Consider the following 24,088-nt stretch of genomic DNA (forward strand, 5'->3'; position numbering starts at 1 on the left):
TTTAACTCTTTTAGTTAATGGGAAGCTACTCTCTTCACAAGCTGACCTAAAGTAGGACTGAATAAATTTGCTTTGCCAATTAAAAAAACTCAGGAAATCAGAAAGTTTAAAAGATTTATAAATAAATTCCACAGTATTAATTTTTTTAGTTCAATGAACTAAAACCTTTAAAAAAAAGTTTAACTGAAAATTTTAGAACTAATTTCAATGCTTTCATAGGGCAGAAAGACTTCTTCTATTTATCATCATGTACTCCCACAGTGAAAATTACTAAAATGTAGCCTTTATTGCGACAATAGGTACAATCACTGAATGTAGATATTGGAAGTGTCAGACCTCCCTAAAATTGTTTTGAAAATACACATGTGCACCCCCAAATCTGTTTAACTTATTTCAGAGTAACAGCCGTGTTAGTCTGTATTCGCAAAAAGAAAAGGAGTACTTGTGGCACCTTAGAGACTAACCAGTTTATTTGAGCATGAGCTTTCGTGAGCTACAGCTCACTTCATCGGATGCATACCGTGGAAACTGCAGCAGACTTTATATACACACACAGAATATGAAACAATACCTCCTCCCACCCCACTGTCCTGCTGGTAATAGCTTATCTAAAGTGATCATCAAGTTGGGCCATTTCCAGCACAAATCCAGGTTTTCTCACCCTCCACCCCCCCTCACACAAATTCACTCTCCTGCTGGTGATAGCCCATCCAAAGTGACAACTCTCTACACAATGTGCATGATAATCAAGGTGGGCCATTTCCAGCACAAATCCAGGTTTTCTCACCCCCCCCACCCCCATACACACACAAACTCACTGTCCTGCTGGTAATAGGTCATCCAAACTGACCACTCTCCAAGTTTAAATCCAAGTTAAACCAGAACATCGGGGGGGGGGGTGGGGAGGAAAAAACAAGGGGAAATAGGCTACCTTGCATAATGACTTAGCCACTCCCAGTCTCTATTTAAGCCTAAATTAATAGTATCCAATTTGCAAATGAATTCCAATTCAGCAGTTTCTCGCTGGAGTCTGGATTTGAAGTTTTTTTGTTTTAAGATAGCGACCTTCATGTCTGTGATTGCTTGACCAGAGAGATTGAAGTGTTCTCCGACTGGTTTATGAATGTTATAATTCTTGACATCTGATTTGTGTCCATTTATTCTTTTACGTAGAGACTGTCCTGTTTGTCTCTGTCTGAGACAACCGCATTTGCTCCAACCCCTCAGACAGAGACAAACACCTACAAGATCTCTGTCAAGCTTTCTTACAACTACAATACCCACCTGCGGAAGTAAAGAAACAGATTGATAGAGCCAGAAGAGTTCCCAGAAGTTACCTACTACAGGACAGGCCTAACAAAGAAAATAACAGAACGCCACTAGCCGTCACCTTCAGCCCCCAACTAAAACCCCTCCAACGCATTATTAAGGATCTACAACCTATCCTAAAGGATGACCCAACACTCTCACAAATCTTGGGAGACAGGCCAGTCCTTGCCTACACACAGCCCCGCAACCTGAAGCAAATACTCATCAACAACCACATACCACACAACAGAACCACTAACCCAGGAACTTATCCTTGCAACAAAGCCCGTTGCCAACTGTGCCCACATATCGATTCAGGGGACACCATCACAGGGCCTAATAACATCAGCCACACTATCAGAGGCTCGTTCACCTGCACATCCACCAACGTGATATATGCCATCATGTGCCCGCAATGCCCCTCTGCCATTTACATTGGTCAAACTGGACAGTCTCTACATAAAAGAATAAATGGACACAAATCAGATGTCAAGAATTATAACATTCATAAACCAGTCGGAGAACACTTCAATCTCTCTGGTCACACAATCTCACACATGAAGGTCGCTATCTTAAAACAAAAAAACTTCAAATCCAGACTCCAGCGAGAAACTGCTGAATTGGAATTCATTTGCAAATTGGATACTATTAATTTAGGCTTAAATAGAGACTGGGAGTGGCTAAGTCATTATGCAAGGTAGCCTATTTCCCCTTGTTTTTTCCTCCCCCCCCCCCCGATGTTCTGGTTTAACTTGGATTTAAACTTGGAGAGTGGTCAGTTTGGATGAGCTATTACCAGCAGGACAGTGAGTTTGTGTGTGTATGGGGGTGGGGGGGTGAGAAAACCTGGATTTGTGCTGGAAATGGCCCACCTTGATTATCATGCACATTGTAGGGAGAGTGGTCACTTTGGATGAGCTATTACCAGCAGGATAGTGAGTTTGTGTGTGTGGTTTTTGGGAGGGGGGTGAGGGGGTGAGAGAACCTGGATTTGTGCAGGAAATGGCCCAACTTGATTATCATGCACATTGTGTAGAGAGTTGTCACTTTGGATGGGCTATCACCAGCAGGAGAGTGAATTTGTGTGTGGGGGGGTGGAGGGTGAGAGAACCTGGATTTGTGCTGGAAATGGCCCAACTTGATGATCACTTTAGATAAGCTATTACCAGCAGGACAGTGGGGTGGGAGGAGGTATTGTTTCATATTCTGTGTGTGTATATAAAGTCTGCTGCAGTTTCCACGGTATGCATCCGATGAAGTGAGCTGTAGCTCACGAAAGCTCATGCTCAGATAAACTGGTTAGTCTCTAAGGTGCCACAAGTACTCCTTTTCTGTTTAACTTAGTTTTTCTTTAACGCTACTCCTCTTAAGTTGTGAAATGTGCTCAGAATTGCTTGCCCGCCCCTCCCCACAGCCAGCAGCAGCTGTTCTTCATTATTTCCACAAACTGCAATTCCTGATTATTTTTTATTCCTAGTCATTATTAAAGTGCTCTTTGCCATAGTCTCTGTGTATCTTGAACAAGAATGAATGAATCCTTGCCACATCTTGATGAGAGAATTATTATTTCCCTTTATAAAAAGAAAAATTAAGATACAGAAAGATTGTGATTTGACCATGGTTACACAGGAAGTCAGTGGCAGAATGGGAGATGGAAGTCAGATCTCCTGAGACCTATGCCTGTGGCTCAGGCAGACCATCTATCTTTCTCCTTACTACTTTCTACTAGCAAGTTCTGACAATCATTCATGAGCCTTCTATCCCTTACTGGTTTATACCCAAGATTACTGAGGTCTCTTGCATGGCAGTATGGAGTACTAATCATTTATTCATTTAGCTAGCCAGTAATATCATTTATTTTGGGAAAAGCTGGCTTTTACAAAATATGGTATAAATATTCATATTCTACTGTATTTTGTGTGGCAGTACCTTTTCCGGAGTATAACTTGACTTGAAGTAATCACTGCAGATTAAAATATACAATGAAAGTCTGAACCCAGGAATTCTTCATGCATTTAATTTTAATTTGTTATATTAAAAACAATCAAATGGTAAGATATTCTGATGTAAAGAGGACTTATCCTAGGGTTTGCAAGTTTACCTTACACCAATATTTGAATCTGTTTGTTAGTTTTCTTAAGGAATTTGTGTGTGTGTAAAATACATACTAGGTACATAAATACATACTAGGTAGTATAATGTTGTAGTTCATTTTTTTTTTTTTAATAAACTTCTAACTGTTGAATTTTTTTGTTTAAGATTAAGGAGATGACGCCTCCTCCTGGAACAGATTGTAGTGAGACCTGTGCTATTGGGAATCAGTGGAAACCACGACAAACAGTACAAATATCAGAGAAAGCTGATCAGATAGAAAGAAAAGGAAGTTTTCTGAGAGAGAGGCAAAATGTATCTTTGCAGAGTGAAAACTCTGTGTCAGCCAAAAATAACTTTGAAAAAAAATTGAAACCCACCACTCCTGCAGAAAATGTACATGTAAAAACTGTCCGAGCCACCATGTTTGACCACAATGTCCAGAGGCATAATATTGCTGCTGGTCACCCTGTAATTGATCCTACACGAAAGCTGACTAATGAATTTGAAGGCAAATATGATGTTGTGACTTTGCTAGGCCATAACAGAAGATTTGGGATGGAAAAAAAATTACAGGAGAAAACTAGTTCAAAGAGAGAGTGTCACGGTCAGTCTGGTGTATCAGGATATGTAGCAGATGCAGAAAAATGTGGAAAAACAACTTATCTAAATGAAGACAAGAAAATTGCTCATGCAGTTCCAGTGGAAAAACATTCTTCATGTGAGAAATGTGAAAAACCCACTCCTAAGCATGTAGAGGACTCTCTAATTTACCAACGAATAGAGCCAAGATATGAAATCCTTCAGACTTTTGGTGAAAGAGCACTTAGTGAAGCTATTACAGTAGTACCTGAAGATAAAGCTGTGACACTCAAAACTAGAAAATCTTCTGTGAAAGAGAAGAGAAAACCTGATGGGAATGTCTTACATCCTGATCACCTGTGTGGGCTAGATAATAAAACTGACCCCTTGAAAGAAAGTAGTTTTATTTCAGAAACTAAAGACATGTTGGACACTTCTACAAAAAAGTTTACTTTTAGAGAACCTAAAGATGTCTTCCACAGCAAATGTACTTTCCATGAACAGATAACAGAGTCCAATAAAAATCAGAGTGAACAGGTATTTATAATTGAGAAATCATCTTATGCTACAAACAAAAGTAAGGATTTAGGGATAGCAAATGAAAAAATGACACAACTGCATCCTGAAATGCAAAGAGAAAAGAATGATCTCTCTTGCATAAATAAAACAGAGAGTTCTAATGTGACCAAATGCTTTTCTGAGAGAGCTGGTATAAAACCAGTTAGGACAGATGGCTATGAATCCAGAGCTGATTTAGGTCAAGACGTTATTTCAACCAGTGCCAATAAACATGGGAGTCATATTTCAGTGCCTGGAAATAACCAATTATATAAACCCTCCGTGGACCCGCATCCTAGCACAGAAGTAATAACTGCTGATAAACAGAAATCCAGAGTCTTTGGATTAAGGAAATATGCAGACTCAATTTGTGTAAGAAAAGATTTAGGGTTAGATGTTGCAGCCCTTGAAAATGAAAGAGACAAACTCAGATTAGTAGAACCAGAAGAAAAAGTCAGAAAAACTAGTAGTAGTGTTTCTGACCTTAAAATTTCAGAAAGGTGGCGAAGGAAGACCTTGCCTCAGGACTCCAGCAAGCAAGAAGAAGTTATCCCACTAACTCAAGAAAGTATCAAAAGGCTGAGTAGAACAGATTCATTGCAATTTGATGAAGGTGCAATAAAGAAGAAAAGTAAAAGAAACAAAGATGGGATAGAATCAAAGGAAGTGAACCAAACAGTTTCAATCAGTCCTGATGATTATTTGAAGAAGCAGGTTTCTCCCTTTGAACCAAAGGCAACCTATTTTGCAGTTACGTATCAGATTCCTGATAAAACAGAAAAAAGCTCTGTAAGTACTGTTAATGCAAATGAAAATAACCAAATTCCTACAGAGGTTGAAAGTGCACCAGTTACTCTGAACTCTGGTTCTTCCAGAAGGTCCAATCCTACATCTCAGCAATCCTATAAAAATGTACGGAGTATACATTGTAAAGATAAGTCCCTAGAAGCATGTGTTAACAAGCATTGGGTTAAAGAGGAAGAACAAGATATTCTAAGTTTAAAAAATATATATCCAGTGCTTGGAGAGGATGATAATAGGAGGTCTTGTGAGAGAGGGCTGGATCATACTAAAGAGAAAATTATAGATGTTGATGCTTTCCTCTTAAAACAGGGCCTGAAAAATACTATTCAACCTGACCTAAAAGGTAGTGGAGGAAAAGTCTCCTCATACCATGAGCCAAAATCCACGCTACACTTCAGGCATTTGCACAAAGACAATGAACTATTTACACAAAATATGTTTGGGGAAAAGAGTCATGATGCGTTCAGAGTAAAGACTGAAGATAGGTATAGATCTAGAGTTCTTGATATTGATGCTCTTATGGCAGAATATAAAGAGGAATCCATAAAGACCAGTAACATTCAAGAAGAAAAAGATAACCAGTTCTCTGAAGATCTGAATATGTTTTATTGGGAGAAGTCAAAGTACAAAAAGAATGTGGCTGATAAAATTCCACACAGCTATAACTGGAAAGATTGGAAGAACTTGGATCAATCTGCTAGTATCACTAAACAAGGTATCTGTGCAGAAGAACACCGCAGGCCGGAGAACTTAACTCTCCATGAAAACAGCAAAGAGAAACTGGAGTCCTGTAGCCAAGAATGGAGTAAGCAAAAGTCCAAAGATAGAAAATTCAGTCCTCCCCACTGGGGAAAGCCTAGTTCACTTTCAGATAAACTTATAAATTCACCTGCTGACACTACTGGTACCAGAAAAAAGACGTTTATTATTGATGAGGATCAAGGGAAGAATTTAACATCTAGGCTCCAAAGTGCAAAATACACAAATAACAAGGTACTGCCTGCAAATCCTATTAGTGTGGACCAAAAACTGGAAGTCAGTTTAGCTTCTAATTTCTCTCCCGATGGTGGTGGTAGCAGCGGTGGCTTATTACAGAAGAAAGTGTTCACAAAACAGCAGTTCACAGAGATGTCTGTGGATGATGACCGGCACAAAAATGTAACGAGGAGCTCTGTAAATAAGAACAAAGAGAGTGCAAACAAAACCTCACATGAGAGTGACTTTTCCAATATGAAGAGCAAAGCTGAGTGGAATGACCGTACATCTGGTTTTGGAAATGCACTGCCAGATTTAAAACGATCATACTCAGAAAAGAACCATCCTGCTAAAGCAAGAGGCAGCATGCCTCTGAGGGAAGAAGCAAAGGAAAGGAGGGACCAGCCCCAATTCAGGCAAAGCTTCCCATTGGAAAGTGAAGAAAACAGACTGAAAAAGAGGAGTGCATATCAACAAGAATCTTTCTGCCATGAAAATAAAAAGGTATTTACAAGGCAGTATTTGTTAGAGCACCTCTTATAACTGTGAAAGTGATGAAGATATTTTGTCATGATTGCTTTCAGTCTTGCTGTTTCTGTGTTAGAGCCAGATGCTTAGCTGGTGTAAACAGGGCTGGCCTTACCATGAGGCGAACTGAGGTGGCAGCCTAAGGTGCCAGACTGTGGGGGGGGGGTGCCACTAGGACCCAGAGTTTCAAAGTTTTGGCCAAAGCGAGGGGGCATGAGGGGGTCATTTGAGCTCTTCGCCTCAGGTGCCAAAAATGTTGTGGGCCATCCCTGGGTGTAAATCAGCTTTGCTCCATTGATATTGGTACCAGCATAAGTGTATGCCAGGTGAGGATTTGGCTCTTTGATTCTTCTTTCTTTCTCTTTAATTTAAAAAATCATAGTGTTATTCCTTACAGGGAATATGTCCTTTAAGAGTCAATACTGTAGCAGATATGTAGTATCCTTTAAAAAGTGGCAAATTACTGACTGACAATATTAAACTACAGCTTTCTTTTGATGTAGAAGTATTGTTTATAAGTTGTATTCTTAATGCTGTAGGCACTATTTGTTAAATCTTTATATTCACAGCTTTATAAGTCAATAAATGTGTTTTGAATCGGCATCTCAACTGGGCTGGGGTTTTTGCTTCAGTGAAGGGAAAAACTTATTTTATAGATGTGTTGGTACTTTCCCTCCCCCAATCTCCCCTCCAGCTACCACTTTTGTGGTCTGTTGCTCTCTAAGTGCTGGCAGAGGGAAACCTACTGAGGGTTCTCCTAACAAAAGAATTAATGATAGGTTTCAGAGTAACAGCCGTGTTAGTCTGTATTCGCAAAAAGAAAAGGAGTGCCTTGATGAAGTGAGCTGTAGCTCACGAAAGCTTATGCTCAAATTGGTTAGTCTCTAAGGTGCCACAAGTACTCCTTTTTTAAAAAAGAATTAATGTGCATCACCCGTGCAGGGGTGCTGGAACTAGGTGTGCTGGGGGTCTGGCAGCACCCGCTGGCTTGAAGTGGTTTACATCATATACAGGGTTTACAGTTTTGTTCAATAGCTTTCAGCATCCCCACTATAAAACTTTGTTCCAATGTCTCTGTGCCCATGTAAATGTTGCATAAAGTTCTTCTGCTTCAGTTAGCCTTCTTTGTTTTGTCTGCTTTGTGAACCAACTTTGAGCTTTCTCTGTAGTTCTCATATTTGAAGTAAACAAACATTTTAAAGTGGTATTTTTATGTACTCCTTTGAAACAGGACTCTGAAAAAGAATGGACCAAGCAGAATTCTGACAGATCAGGTGGGAAAGACTTGACTGTAGTTCCTATCCAGAGAAGAAGCCATAGCTTTTATAAGGACCGAAGAGCACATCACTGGACGGTAGGCTATTATTTCTTTGCATATTCCACTCATAATCAGTTGTCTTTTTTTTGTGACATTGAATTACCAACTACTCAGTATATCAGAACTTCACAGAAGCAGTAGCAAATACACTTGTAACTTCATGAGCAAAATTTTACTTCAGGGTAATGTTATTTTTCCCATGGGGTATCTTACTGCTTTCAGGTTTGTGTTAAATCACGCAATATATGTAAAGTGCATAATTAATTCCTTTCTAGATTTTAAAGGGACACTTTGCACTTTTACACCAATGTCTCATAAAATCTTGGATTATTAAAAGTAAATTGGATTTTTAAATTTTTTTCATCAGTTACTCTTTGTCCCTGCTTGCCTTTATTTCTCAGCATGGACAATGAAAATCAGTTAAGTAACTTTCACTTCTGTTTGTAGTCCGTTTTAATTTCACATTTTCAGTGATACAGTATTGGTTTTTAAACACTACAGTGGTGTTTTTGTTCAAAACTGTTTTGTTGAAATTTTAAAAACAAAAGTTGTGGAAACATTTCTGTTCCTAAGTTTTTAAAACCTGTTTTTACAAAATTAAATATTGGGCCATGTTGAAGTTGTGTCCATTTAAAATAAAATGTTGTTTGATGCATATAATGCTATCAATCTAAAATTATTATAAAGTACATGTAATATAACACAAAGTATCTGTATTCGTTTGTCAACCAACTCAAGAGCATCTTTTTAAGGACTACAATGATGAGAGGAGTTTGAATTAAGAATAAAAATTAGAATACAGCAAGAAGAATGTACACAATGTAAAAATCCAGCTGACTGCTAAATTTCTATTTCTATTGCTTCATAAATTATTTTTTTTACCAGTAAGTGACTCCTGCATCATTTTTAACATGGGAACTATGTTAAACAACTAACCCTCTAATAGCACTGACAGTATTTTTTTTTTAATTACAAATCTGCTTTTTCCAGAGGTTTGACACTTGACTATCTTTTTAAATAACTGGCTAAAAAAAGTTGAGATGTTCTGCCTAAGGACATCATTGTGCAGTGTTCTGTTTGGCAAATGGACAGCTGTGTGTTCCCATGCGGTCAGATGCATCTTGCACCTACTTTCTTTTCTTGAATCATTTTCTGCTACCCTGTTGTGGGGACTTATCTACCTGCAGAACTAAGTAAAATGCCAGTTGACATGCAAAAATGAGAAATTCTGTTTTGCTAAGTTGGTCAAAATAGTTTTTAATTTTGAAATTCCCCTACATGTATTTACTCTGAATTTTGCTTTTTAATCATACTAGATGTTTAGAATTGTCCTTCATAGTTTCTTATTGTATATTAAGAATATGTTCTTTCACATCTTTCTCTCCATGTTTCTTTGATAAATGTAATAAAAATGTCATGTTAATTAAAAATTCCCATGTTTAATAACTGGAACAAAAATAGGTTGATTTTTAAAATGAGACACTTTTTTGAAAGCTGGATTAAGAAAATTAGAAATTATATACTGTGACAGGGTCAGGCCAGATGGCTACAGGAGAGTAATAGAAGGCAGATATATTAGCCCCAGGTTAAGTAGGTCCCTTTTCCCTGGGTAAGGTGAGAGGGAAGGTTCCAGAACAATCAGGAACCTTCTGGAGATAATTAAGATGACAGGCTGATTAGAACACCTGCAGCCAATCAAGAAGCTGCTAGAATCAATTAAGGCAGGCTAATCAGGGCACCTGGGTTTAAAAAGGATCTCACTTCAGTTTGTGGTGCGCATGTAAGGAGCTGGGAGCAAGAGGCACTAGGACCTGAGAGTGAGAACGCATACTTTTGGAGGACTGAGGAGTACAAGCATTATCTGACACCAGGAGGAAGGTCCTATGATGAGGATAAAGAAGGTGGTGGGAGGAGGCCATGGGGAAGTAGCCCAGTCAGTTGTTGCTGTCGCACAGCTGTTCCAGGAGGCACTCTAAATAGCTGCATTCCATAGGGCCCTGGGCGGGCCCAAGTTCCCCCCAAACCTCCCAACTCCTGGTCAGACACAGGAGGAGTTGACCTGGACTATGGGTTCATGAAAGCAGCCAAACTGAGGGCTGCTGTGAAGCTCCAAGGTTAGCAAATCCGCCAATAAGCGCAAGACCCACCAAGGTAGAGGAGGAACTTTGTCGCAATACATATGGGTACATGGTACTCAGATTCTCCATGTGGCTAGTATTTGATGTTCTCATTATTCCTGTTAAGCTTCCCAATGTACACCAGGCCACCCACTACCTCTTAGTGCAACAAATGCAGGATCCATCAAGAAGACTGTAAATCCATCTGATTCCACAATTTTAGGGAGCTTAACCCTCTAACTATTCTTGGTCCCTATTATATTCTCCAAGATCTCATCTGTATCATCATCATGCAGCCCTTAATCCTTTTGTATGCAGTGTTGAAACCTTTTTTATAAAATTTAAGGTCTTTACAGTTTTTCCTTTGACTTTGGAAGTCCCTGTGGCTTCGAGTTTAGTTTCTACCTGATCAAAATGGAATTCCAGGTTATTTACATATTGGTGCAATTCATCCCATGCAGGTGGCCAGCACAAGGCCAATATACTGTTCATATCCTATTTAAGGGAATACCAAGATCTGAGAACTTCAGTATCCCAGCCAGAGGTTCTAGCCTATTGCAGAAGTGGGTGGGTGAGATTCTGTGGCCTGCAGTGTGCAGGAAGTCAGACTAGATAACCATAATGGTCCCTTTCTGTCCTTAAAGTCTGTGAGTCCAAGTTTTCTATAGGCCTTGTGCTGGCCCTTTGCAGAGAGTTGAGTTTCATTCATATGATACCAGATTATAAACTTTTGAGCATAGGGTTGCAGTAGTGCTGTGAACTTTACCAAAACGTCAGTTTCAGAGAAAAGTTCCTGAAAAAACTTGCTGTGTCCTTGTCCGATTGCTTAATCAGTTTTCTGTGTTTCTTCTAATGAAGATTGTTGTCCTTACACCTTTGTGCTTGGCATCTTTGTTAATCTTTGTCTTAATTAAGCTGATTCACCTTTTTCCTTGTTTTTAACGTGGTATTCTTGTCATAAGATCTGTTTTAAGGGTGAAATTCTTCCTTCTCCCTCCACCAAGCTCAAGTAAAAAAGGTGTTTGTCAAGATCTAAGTGTAAGTTTGGGGAGTGAATCTCCTCCTCATCTCTCCAGCTCCCAACACCACCACTTCAGGGGCAGGCAACAGGCTAAAGCACTTCTCTGTGCACATGATGTTGAAGGTAATCAGCTACTGAATTCAGATAACCGTGGATCCAGCATCTTTCCTTTGCTCAGAAATTCAGTGCTGCTTTCTGTAGCCTACGTGCAGCTGGCACAGAAGCAACTGCTGTGGCATGTAGGAGTAGCAGAGACTTGTGTTGGGATTGTTCAGGTATCTGATATCTCCTAAAATGTCTGGCTTTGTGAGTCTCTCCAGGAGTGAGGTTTTTACTATTTGGCTGTTGGCTCCATCCAGAGAAGTGGTTTTAAGATCACTTTGTAGCATTGCATTCTTCCCAAGTGAGTAAAAGCAGCCTTTTGATACCAAGATTGCCCTTTAAACTAAGATTATAAAAGGTATAATAAAATGTAATTACTTAGTTTATGAACTGTGACCTTGTCTACATTTCTCTTTAATGAAAAGTTGCTAATTGAAATTAAAAGAGGGGAAATTTCTTGGTTAGACACACTTTGCAATTTCAGATGTCTTGGATTTTTCATTAATGAAAATCTTAGATTTTCAGCCAGTTTACTTTTCTTGAACCACATGTTATTTCTTTTTCTTCTAAGAAAGTGCTTTCACTCTGAGAAATGACTCAGTAAACATGGTATAATGAGTCCATGTTTGTTCTCAATTCCATGTTAAATGTGCTTAGTTTAGAAATCAGTTTGTGATCACCAGCCCTGCAAACTCAATGTGTGATCTGAAAATGAAGCAGAGTTATTCCCTACTTGTGCTTAATTCCCTATTAGTAAAGGTTGTGCAGGACAAATTCCACCCTAAATGACATCTGCAAAATCCCATTGTCCTCAGTAAACTTGCACAAGTGTAACCAATCAGAACTTAATAAAGAATTCTGATATACAACAAGCGAAAGTCTACAGTCTTTTATCTGTCTTGGGTCTTCAGGGCTAACAGGATTAAAAACTAACCAATTTATTTGAGCGTAAGCTTTCGTGAGCTACAGCTCACTTCATCGGATGCATACTGTGGAAAATACAGAAGATGCTTTTATACATACAAACCATGAAAAAATGGGTGTTTACCACTACAAAAGGTTTTCTCTCTCCCCACCCCACTCTCCTGCTGGTAATAGCTTATCTAAAGTGATCACTCCCCTTACATCACTTTAGATACCACTTTAGATTTGCATACCTACACTCTGTGGTAAAGATGTGGGGAGACCCAGGCTTTTAAAGTTATACCAAAGTTATACTCATTTGATACTGTGAACCATACTACCATCAGAAGATTAGAGCTCAGTATTCATTGGTCCTGTTTGTATAATACCCCCTCATGTGGTGACTAAATGCATCACATCCATTCTAAGATCCTTGTTTGTTTGTGTAATTATTGGCAAATGCAATGCATAGCTATGGATCACAGAGATCTGTTTGACTCTTTTTGACCACTAAGACAACTAAAAATCATTATCTGGATTCTTTTATGTTGTACTTTTATCAAGAAAAAAGCCAAATTAAATTACTTCTAATTATGTCTTTGAAAAGGAACTTTTTAATATGAACTCCAGAAAACTAGAAAGTCAAGTCTTAAATATTACAATGCGAGTCTCAAACTGAACTTTATAGAATGGACAAGGAAGCATCTTCCATAATTGCTTTAGGCACTGCTTTTGAGAAGGGGGTTGGAAGGATGGTAGCTGGTATCTTAAAATGCTGAGAGGTGTGGAAGGGATGGTTAGGAGTAATAACTATATTAGGGAGGTTTCAGAGTAGCAGCCGTGTTAGTCTGTATCCGCAAAAAGAAAAGGAGTACTTGTGGCACCTTAGAGACTAACAAATTTATTTGAGCATAAGCTTTTGTGAGCTATAGCTTACTTCATCAGATGCATTCAGTGGAAAATACAGTGGGGAGATTTAAATACATAGAGAACATGAAACAATGGGTGTTACCGTACACACTGTAAGGAGAGTGATCACTTAAGGTGAGCTATTATTGGGGGGTGGGGACCTTTTGTAGTGATAATCAAGATGGGCCATTTCCAGCAGTTGACAAGACCGTCTGAGGAACAGTTGGGGGAGGGGGACGACGACGACGACACATGACGATGACGACCTTTTGTAGTAATAATCAAGGTGGGCCGTTTCCAGCAGTTGACAAGAACACTTCAATCTCTTCGATCGCTCGTTTACAGACCTAAAAGTTGCAATTCTTCAACAAAAAAACTTCAAAAACAGACTCCAACGAGAGACTGCTGAATTGGAATTAATTTGCAAACTTGGATACAATTAACTTAGGCTTGAATAGAGACTGGGAGTGGATGGGTCATTACACAAAGTAAAACTATTTCCCCATATTTATTCCCCCCCCCCATTCCTCAGACGGTCTTGTCAACTGCTGGAAATGGCCCACCTTGATTATCACTACAAAAGGCCTCCCCCACCCCACCACCCCTGCTGGTAATAGCTCACCTTAAGTGATCACTCTCCTTATAGTGTGTATGGTAACACCCATTGTTTTATGTTCTCTATGTATGTAAATCTCCCCACTGTATTTTCCACTGCATGAATCCAATGAAGTGAGCTGTAGCTCACGAAAGCTTATGCTCAAATAAATTTGTTAGTCTCTAAGGTGCCACAAGTACTCCTTTTCTTTTTATATTAGGGAGGAAAATTTGCCAGAATTTTGGAAATACATATATTTAAACAAAAAAAGTAGGGCCAATTTTGGGCCTGCTAACCTTGGTAGCATCCTAATAGCCTTCCCATTTAAACTCTTAAAACATTTGTTTTTTGGGGTAATTGGGCGAAATATAATGGTCTGTGTCAGATTAGATGGTGTAATGGTCTCTGTCATAAATATAAAGGGAAGGGTAAACCCCTTTAAAATCCCTCCTGGCCAGAAGAAAAATCCTCTCACCTGTAAAGGGTTAAGAAGCTAAAGGTAACCTTGCTGGCACCTGACCAAAATGACCAATGAGGAGACAAGATACTTTCAAAAGCTGGGAGGAGGGAGAGAAACAAAGGGTCTGTGTCTGTCTGTATGCTGCTTTTGCCAGGGATAGAACAGGAATGGAGTCTTAGAACTTAGAATCATAGAATATCAGGGTTGGAAGGGACCCCTGAAGGTCATCTAGTCCAACCCCCTGCTCGAAGCAGGACCAATTCCCAGTTAAATCATCCCAGCCAGGGCTTTGTCAAGCCTGACCTTAAAAACCTCTAAGGAAGGAGATTCTACCACTTCCCTAGGTAACGCATTCCAGTGTTTCACCACCCTCTTAGTGAAAAAGTTTTTCTTAATATCCAGTCTAAACCTCCCCCACTGCAACTTGAGACCATTACTCCTCGTTCTGTCATCTGCTACCATTGAGAACAGTCTAGAGCCATCCTCTTTGGAACCCCCTTTCAGGTAGTTGAAAGCAGCTATCAAATCCCCCCTCATTCTTCTCTTCTGCAGGCTAAACAATCCCAGCTCCCTCAGCCTCTCCTCATAAGTCATGTGTTCTAGACCCCTAATCATTTTTGTTGCCCTTCGCTGGACTCTCTCCAATTTATCCACATCCTTCTTGTAGTGTGGGGCCCAAAACTGGACACAGTACTCCAGATGAGGCCTCACCAATGTCAAATAGAGGGGAACGATCACGTCCTTCGATCTGCTGGCTATGCCCCTACTTATACATCCCAAAATGCCATTGGCCTTCTTGGCAACAAGGGCACACTGCTGACTCATATCCAGCTTCTCGTCCACTGTCACCCCTAGGTCCTTTTCCGCAGAACTGCTGCCTAGCCATTCGGTCCCTAGTCTGTAGCGGTGCATTGGATTCTTCCATCCTAAGTGCAGGACCCTGCACTTATCCTTATTGAACCTCATCAGATTTCTTTTGGCCCAATCCTCCAATTTGTCTAGGTCCTTCTGTATCCTATCCCTCCCCTCCAGCGTATCTACCACTCCTCCCAGTTTAGTATCATCCGCAAATTTGCTGAGAGTGCAATCCACACCATCCTCCAGATCATTTATGAAGATATTGAACAAAACCGGCCCCAGGACCGACCCTTGGGGCACTCCACTTGATACCGGCTGCCAACTAGACATGGAGCCATTGATCACTACCCGTTGAGCCCGAAAGTCTAGCCAGCTTTCTACCCACCTTATAGTGCATTCATCCAGCCCATACTTCCTTAACTTGCTGACAAGAATACTGTGGGAGACCGTGTCAAAAGCTTTGCTAAAGTCAAGAAACAATACATCCACTGCTTTCCCTTCATCCACAGAACCAGTAATCTCATCATAAAAGGCGATTAGATTAGTCAGGCATGACCTTCCCTTGGTGAATCCATGCTGACTGTTCCTGATCACTTTCCTCTCATGCAAGTGCTTCAGGATTGATTCTTTGAGGACCTGCTCCATGATTTTTCCAGGGACTGAGGTGAGGCTGACTGGCCTGTAGTTCCCAGGATCCTCCTTCTTCCCTTTTTTAAAGATGGGCACTACATTAGCCTTTTTCCTGTCATCCGGGACTTCCCCGGTTCGCCACAAGTTTTCAAAGATAATGGCCAATGGCTCTGCAATCACAGCCGCCAATTCCTTCAGCACTCTCGGATGCAACTCGTCCGGCCCCATGGACTTGTGCACGTCCAGCTTTTCTAAATAGTCCCTAACCACCTCTATCTCCACAGAGGGCTGGCCATCTCTTCCCCATTTTGTGATGCCCAGCGCAGCAGTCTGGGAGCTGACCTTGTTAGTGAAGACAGAGGCAAAAAAAGCATTGAGTACATTAGCTTTTTCCACATCCTCTGTCACTAGGTTGCCTCCCTCATTCAGTAAGGGGCCCACACTTTCCTTGGCTTTCTTCTTGTTGCCAACATACCTGAAGAAACCCTTCTTGTTACTCTTGACATCTCTTGCTAGCTGCAGCTCCAGGTGCGATTTGGCCCTCCTGATATCATTCCTACATGCCCGAGCAATATTTTTATACTCTTCCCTGGTCATATGTCCAACCTTCCACTTCTTGTAAGCTTCTTTTTTATGTTTAAGATCCGCTAGGATTTCACCATTAAGCCAAGCTGGTCGCCTGCCATATTTACTATTCTTTCGAATACTTTTAGTAAGTAATCTAGCTAGGTATGTGTTAGATTATGATTTCTTTAAATGGCTGAGAAAAGAACTGTGCTGAATAGAATGACTTTTCCTGTCTGTCTTTTTTGTAACTTAAGGTTTTGCCTAGAGGGATTCTCTATGTTTTGAATCTAATTACTCTGTAAGGTATCTACCATCCTCATTTTACAGAGGTGATTCCTTTACTTCTGTTAAAAGTCTTCTTGTAAGAAAACTGAATGCTTTTTCATTGTTCTCAGATCCAAGGGTTTGGGTCTGTGGTCACCTGTGCAAATTGGTGAGGATTTTTACCAAACCTTCCCCAGGAAGTGGGGTGCAAGGTTTGGGAGGATTTTGGGGGGGAAGACGTGTCCATACTACGTTTCCCAGTAAACCCAGTTAAAGTTTGGTGGTGGCAGGAAATCCAGGGTCAAAGGATAAAATTAATTTGTACCTTGGGGAAGTTTAAACCTAAGCTGGTGAAAGTAAGCTTAGGAGGTTTTTCATGCAGGTCCCCACATCTGTACCCTAGAGTTCAGAGTGGGGAAGGAACCTTGACAGTCTCGTTTAGCATTAAACTTTATGACTATATTGTACATGGTTTTCACAACATTCTGCTACTGCTGCTTGAACCTGAGGAGCTTGCACTTACCTATACTAATTCGACTTCTGGACCCTCCTAAAGTGAGAAACTGTGGAGGTTTTTTGTTGTGCATTAGTTTTGTAATAGCTTTGAACTGCAATGAATAAGTAAAACTATTTCCCCTTGTTTATTTCACCTCCTACTGTTCTTGTCAACTGCTGGAAATGGCCCACCTTGATTATCACTACAAAAGGCCCCCCCCCCACCCCGCTCTCCTGCTGGTAAGAAGAAAAGGAGGACTTGTGGCACCTTAGAGACTAACCAATTTATTTGAGCATGAGCTTTTGTGTGAGCTGTAGCTCACGAAAGCTTATGCTCAAATAAATTGGTTAGTCTCTAAGGTGCCATAAGTACTCCCTTTTCTTTTTGCAAATACAGACTGACACGGCTGTTACGCTGAAACCTGCTGGTAATAGCTCACCTTTCCTGATCACTCTTGTTATAGTCTGTCTGGTAAGACCCATTGTCTCATGTTCTCTGCGTATATAAAATCTCCCCAGTGTATTTTCCACTGTATGCATCTGATGAAGTGAGCTGTAGCTCACGAAAGCTTATGCTCTAATAAATTTGTTAGTCTCTAAGGTGCCACAAGTCCTCCTTTTCTTTTTACAAGCTCTCCAGGGTTTGTGTGTGATCTTTTTCATCATGTCACCTCTGGTTCAAGTGCTGAGGAAATACATGTTTGCTAACTTTGTTGATAGTAACTTCTTCCTTGTTTTACTTAGCATTTCCATGGAGCTTTTCTCTCTGTATTTTTTCAAATATTTCTCTAAAATTATAGTTTGCATAATCTTTTATCTAAATCAGCTCTAGCTTCTACCTGTATAGTTAGAAAGGTATGGAACTTTGATTTGTTGATACATATAATATAAAAATTATTTTGATAAAGATGTTGCTGGTTACTTTTGTCTTCATTTTTCTTTGATTTTTATTAGAATATATTGCTCAAATAAAGGGTGAATCTGAAGCAAAGTAATCTAATTTACGGGCCCTCTTCTTATCTGTAGTGTAAGAGGAGTAGTTTGTCTGTATTTAGAGTTTTTAATTTCAGCTTTGCATGTAACTTAATCATTGGCAAAACAGTTAATTGTAATCAGTGTAAGTTTTTTGCATCTGCCTATGAAATAAGGAAAGTGATTCATGCAGCAAATTATTACTTTTTAAAGAAGATTTAGTTGGTTAGAACTTCCATACTAGAGAATTACAGCAATGGTCTGAGATCTACTGTTTTAATTTAGAAACTCCAGAGCAGAGTGTTTGTACCACTTTTGATTATCTGTATGGATCTCTAACCTCTGTTTTCTAGCATGACATCCTCTTGACATCCTCTTCTGAGCAAGGGTCAACTGTAAACAGCAGCAATTTACTGCAGTGAGAGTCACTTAGCTTGCAGAAAATTCAGTTTCTGATGAGATGTATATGTTGTATTATAGGGATTCCTCCAAGTTGCTTTATTTCTGGTAATTTAGTGTGTACAGTGCATAAACTACAAGGATTGAGATATGAAACAAAGCAAAATGTTTCCTTACAACTCTTGTACAGAATACTCTGAACCCTTGTCTTTTCATATTCTTTTGATGTCAGTATAGGTTTGTGATCCTTGCTGTAGAGCAACTTGTTGTTTTTGGGAAACAACTGTTACATACACAATCAGATCTTAAATACAGCCACTTACTGCAGTTTTCTTCGCACTAAAACTCCCATCTGTATTCTAACATAGCATGTTTTTTTCTTCCTTTTCCTCTTGAATCTATCTTGTAATTGGTAAATACAGAACAAATTTATTATATTGGAACAAATTAAATAATTTTAGGATTAAGAAAATTTCTACTAAGGGGATAAGGGAAAAGGTCTAATTTTAGTGGATAAACTAGTTTCCCATCTGTATTTCATTAGCAACTTCCCCTGCCCCGTTTTAAAGATTAAAAGAGCAGTTTGGATCAGTCTTGCAAAATCAGAACAATTTCCCAGCTCTGCCACAAAAATGCACTTGTTTGTTCTTATGGTGGTAATGCAAAAACTGGTGATATTTTACTCACCCATCCAAAATCCAAGTGTCTCAAGCAAAGAAGTAGATGTGAGTAGACGTTTGCAAGGCTGTCTCATGCCATGCTCAGTGATCCCTCTAGTCCACCTCTCTGAATAATGGAGCATCAGTAACTCTTCCTGAAGAGGGCTTTGAAGGAAGTGTAAAGTAGAGCTGGGAATCCCCTCTTGTGCAGGCTCCTGTCTATTGGTTCCCCTCCCTACTTTAAAAAAGGGCATAAGACAGATATGTAGAAAATTGTTGGGAATTAATCGTTCCTGCTCTCGCTGTTCCTTGACTTAACTCAGCTTTAGTGAGGAGAAATGTGCTTACCATTTACTTTTGCATTTCTAGAACTACTGACTGAAAACGCTAATTAATAACTTCCAGTATCCAATCTTTTTTTCCTTTTTTGGTAGCGTTGGCTTGCTGATGCTGGCAGTGATCCAGTAGTATGCAAAAAGATACATTGTGGAATCTGAGTGCCCATTTTCTCACTCAAAGGAGCATTTTTTATCTTAAAAGCATGGTCTTCTCTTACCTGCATTTCATACAGCACAGGAAAAATAAGGTCAGCTAGCAATCCAAACCACTACTGTGGCATTAATAGCATTGTATAACCTGAGCCTCTTAAACAGCATGCTTTTAGGTTTTTTCCCCCTTCAAAATGAAGTTTTTATTCTTGTGAGGAGAAATCCAAACTACTGTTACTAATTCTAGGCTAACACTTGTGCTGTGAGTTAACTATATCAGTAAAGTTCCAGCAGTTAGATGCTAATAACAAGTGATGAGTCATCTATCTGACTTCAGTAGCTCAGCTGCTGCTTAAAAGTAGCTGCTATGCTGGTTAAAGGCACAGTGCTCCATATGTACTTCATATCCTATTAAGCAGATCTTGTAAATTATTCATGTGGCCTTTAATGTGTTTGGTCTACTTTTAAGTTCTGTTGGAGGAAGGGGAAGCCTCACTCTCGGAGGAAAACAGAAACCAACAAAGATGGTGTTGCAGTAACTATGTGCTTTGAAAGAATGGAGTATTATTACTGTCCGAGTTTGTTAAAGTCACTTCGGTATCTGTGGGTGAGTGGATTCTTTAGTTTAATCATTTGGTGCTTAGTTTTGACAATTTAATTTCCAAAAACTTCCCCATCAAATACTAAGCTGTAGAGAACAGTTACTCTCCAGTCTATCTGAAAAGTAACATTTCATGTTCTGGGGGAGATCTCTGTTTATTTTATTTGAAAATTTGGTTTCTTAATTGGAAATTAAAAGATAAAATAAGACATTATATGCATTAAATGCATTATATTCTGAATCATTACAATAAGACATTTTAATGCTTTAGTAATAGAATTTACCTCTTGTTTGTCTAAGATTGAAACTATCAATGAATATAGTTTTGCATATTGAATATAGTTTTGCATATTGAATATTCATAAACATTCCTCCCTACTTACTCAAAAGCTATACCTAAACACCTAAAATATTGCTTTCAAAAGTATTTTTTTCTAGCTGCCAAGCATGGCTACTGCCCAATATTTAAACATTATGGTATGGCGAGTGCTGCTGGGTGTAGATTTGCACTTGACCATTGTATTTTAACAGGTTTCTTCCCTATGAAGTCATTAAGGCCTAAATTCACTTTCTTTCTCCCATTAAACACCTATTCAATCAAATTTTAACGGGCTGTTTTTACTCTGGTATTCTACTTGCCTTAAATGGCTGCTTTTGCTCTTTGAATCTAACTGTTAATTGTTTTACCCTTTTACAAGTTTGACAGTGTTTGAATAAAAGGAGTTAATTATTGAGATACGTCTGGGTTACTCAATTTCAAAGGAATGCAAATTATAACATAACGTTGAGGCGGTTTTTTAACTTATACCAATGTATTCTCAAACAGAATGGTACGTTTAATCAGAGAGCTAGTCCCTTAGAGCATCACCTTTCTCATTTATTTTTATAGATTGGTATACATGGCATTGTCTTTATTAACCTAATGATGTTAATAAAGATGCCGATTTGTTAAACCTCTGAATGTTTGTTGCTTATTGAGTTAAACTTTGTTTAGAAATTGGAAGCAGAGAATTTGTTTCCCTCATTTAAGGTTTAATTCAGCAATCCCTCTTATATATGCTGAGTAGTAGTTGCCCACATGAGTAGCTGAGTGGGGACTACCTTTTGTAAGGAAGTGCTTTGCAACTGAATAAAGAAGTAAGGATGGCAAAAGTGGCCTTTTCTGTGTGAAGCACTAATTGCAAGCTTGTTTTTGGTAGGCATTGCTACACAATACAGCATGCAGACCTTCAAATATTTCTTTGGTTGTATAATTATAGATTCTTAAAAATCAAACATTCTTTAAATTGCATACTGCAAAATGTTGGAAGCCTATAATAGCCTTTTGTAAGTAGGAGGATATCCTTTATAATTATAATTTCTGGCAAGTTAACGGATTGTGTGAATGGCTTTGCTTTTGCAAATGTGTGGTGCGTCTCAAAATAGGCTAATAAATCTGATTTTTGGATAATCCAAAAATTGGGAGAGAGCTTTCAAAATATGTAACTTCAGTTTGCAGTAAAACAGACCTCCATTATATTTTCAGGGGATGTCTGTGTTACCATAGATATGAATTACTACTACTGGTATGTGTTATAAAGACTGACTATGCTGCTTTTTCATTATAGGAGGTCCAATCCCATAAAACAAACTTAGTTCTGTCACCTACATCCCTAGATGTCTGTTCTCCATTCTGCTGATCTACCATGTATCTGTCTCTCTCCTATCCGTCTTTTCTTTCACGTCACCCTGTCTCTTCACCTGATTGGGAAACCATTTTATCCAATGGGCATGCTTAAGAAAATATCAGCTCAGCTTTATGGCAAATCCATGACTTAGCAACAGCTGTGGTATACATATCCACAATGAGCCTCCCAAAGTGTGCAACTCATCCCTTCCCCCACTAAATTAGAAGAGAAGGCTTCTCATTCCCATAGGAATATGTGTATGTATATGTTCATATATTTACTGGCCCGACTTTGTACATGTTCTGATATTTAGATCACTCTTCAAAATTAAGGTGTTCATTTGGGCTGCCTACCGAATTTGTGGATCATTCTCCCTGTATTTGTGGCTGGTACAGTATAGAGCATATTGCCTCTGCTTAAACCTCAGTAACCTTGGATTTTCCTACAAGGGAGACAGTGTCTCTCCCTGTGCACAGCTGCTGCACTCGGGAGCAGAAGTCTTCATCTGGAGCTTTCTTGGTACATAAAAGGGAGTTGTTGGCAGAGTGTTCTCTGAGAGCCCCTTGACTTTGGAAGTCATAGAATATCAGGGTTGGAAGGGACCTCAGGAGGTCATCTAGTCCAACCCCCTGCTCAAAGTAGGACCAATCCCCAACTAAATCATCCCAGCCAGGGCTTTGTCAAGCCCAACCTTAAAACCTCTAAGGAGGAGATTCCACCACTGCCCTAGTTAACCCATTCCAGTGCTTCACCACCCTCCTAGTGAAAAAGTTTTTCCTAACTTCCAATTCACTCTCTTGTCCCTGTCCCCCACTTGTACAGACTAGTACAGATTTGTTGACCTTCTGGGCACACTGCCTAGCCCATCTCCTTAAAAAGCTGGGGTGGGGGATTGTGGGGGAGAAGCTACTGTAAGACTCTTAAGGGTGGGGGAGATTTTATTTTGCAGTTTTTTTTCTTGCTGGCTTATTGTTTCCTCTGGGTGTAGTTTTATTATTGTTAGCTGTACTTTTGATGGCAGGGTGACTGAAGGCTGAGATAGGAGACTCGCGTTTAAGTCTAATATAAAATTATCAATATCCATATAGCAAGGCAGTATCATTGGCATTAGTAAGATAATAGTGCCAACAGAGGTAAGCTTCCCCTCACATAAATATGATTAAATGAAGCACTGTCATGCAAACTAAATTTTAGGAGCTGTTTAATGGCAGCTGACTTTAATTTAAAATCCCTCTTCCAACACTTAGCTAGTGATTTAAATGGTGGCATGGAAGGAAGTGCAATCCTTGTAAAACATCCAAGTCACTGCTAAAAATAAAAATAGCCTTTTGTTTAGAACTTCTAATTATTAAGCAAAACCGTTTTCTGATTAGAACACAAGAGAGCGCTGTTACGCTACAGTAACTAATGTCATTTCTGGCAGGGTTTCACTCATTGCCTATTTTAATTGGAGAATTTGCATAAGTAAAAAAAACTTTTTGCTATAATTGGGAACAATATTAAGTGTAATTTCCTGTACACTTTTTAATAAAAGCAAATGTGAGAGTTTTGTGTAACTCAGTGACTGTATTTACATTAAAAAGAAAAGGAGGACTTGTGGCACATTAGAGACTAACAAATTTATTAGAGCATAAGCTTTCGTGATGAAGTGAGCTTTAGCTCACGAAAGCTTATGCTCTAATAAATTTGTTAATCTCTAATGTGCCACAAGTCCTCCTTTTCTTTTTACGGATACAGACTAACACGGCTGCTACTCTGAAACTAGTTTTTACATTGAATAAGATAAATGTTTGTAAACTAGAAAGCTTAACAGAATGACCAAGAGGGGGCCAGAAAGTATGTGTGTCCTTGGTTTTTTTTTCTTTTTTCTTTTTTCAATGTTCTAGGATTGGAAAACAAAAAAATTAAGACCACACTTCTTATCCTGAAACAAATTTTTTAAAAATGAATTATTTAACCTGATTTCTATATTCAAAGTACAAAGGTAACTTAACTGTCTTCCTCAACTAAGACTTTGATCAAAACTTGTTTTGACTCTGTTTCTGCTTTCCCAGGCTGCTGTCTGTGCCATTAATGCTGGGAGACAGCCAAGTTCCCACTATTGTTTCTATTCTCTCAGCAGATTTGTGACTTGTTAATACAGCCAGTACATGTTTACTGTATGAAAGGAAATGGCATTTTAGAGAACTACTTGAGCATGGTGAAAGTAGTTCTTTG

At 39.2% G+C, this 24,088-nt stretch overlaps 1 protein-coding gene across 1 annotated transcript in view; it reads left to right on the forward strand.

Moving 5' to 3' along the window:
• KIAA1671 overlaps positions 1 to 24,088 on the forward strand; it is a 155,903-nt gene that overhangs the window by 39,524 nt on the left and 92,291 nt on the right. Inside the window, exons 5-6 of the mRNA XM_084648916.1 lie at positions 3,568 to 6,822; positions 8,078 to 8,200. Of these exons, the coding sequence (XP_084505042.1) occupies positions 3,568 to 6,822; positions 8,078 to 8,200 (3,378 nt within the window). The remainder of the gene's footprint in view (positions 1 to 3,567; positions 6,823 to 8,077; positions 8,201 to 24,088) is intronic.

Source organism: Lepidochelys olivacea, assembly GCF_965140295.1.
Source record: "Lepidochelys olivacea isolate rLepOli2 genome assembly, chromosome: 15".
In the NCBI taxonomy this organism is placed as follows: domain Eukaryota; kingdom Metazoa; phylum Chordata; order Testudines; family Cheloniidae; genus Lepidochelys; species Lepidochelys olivacea.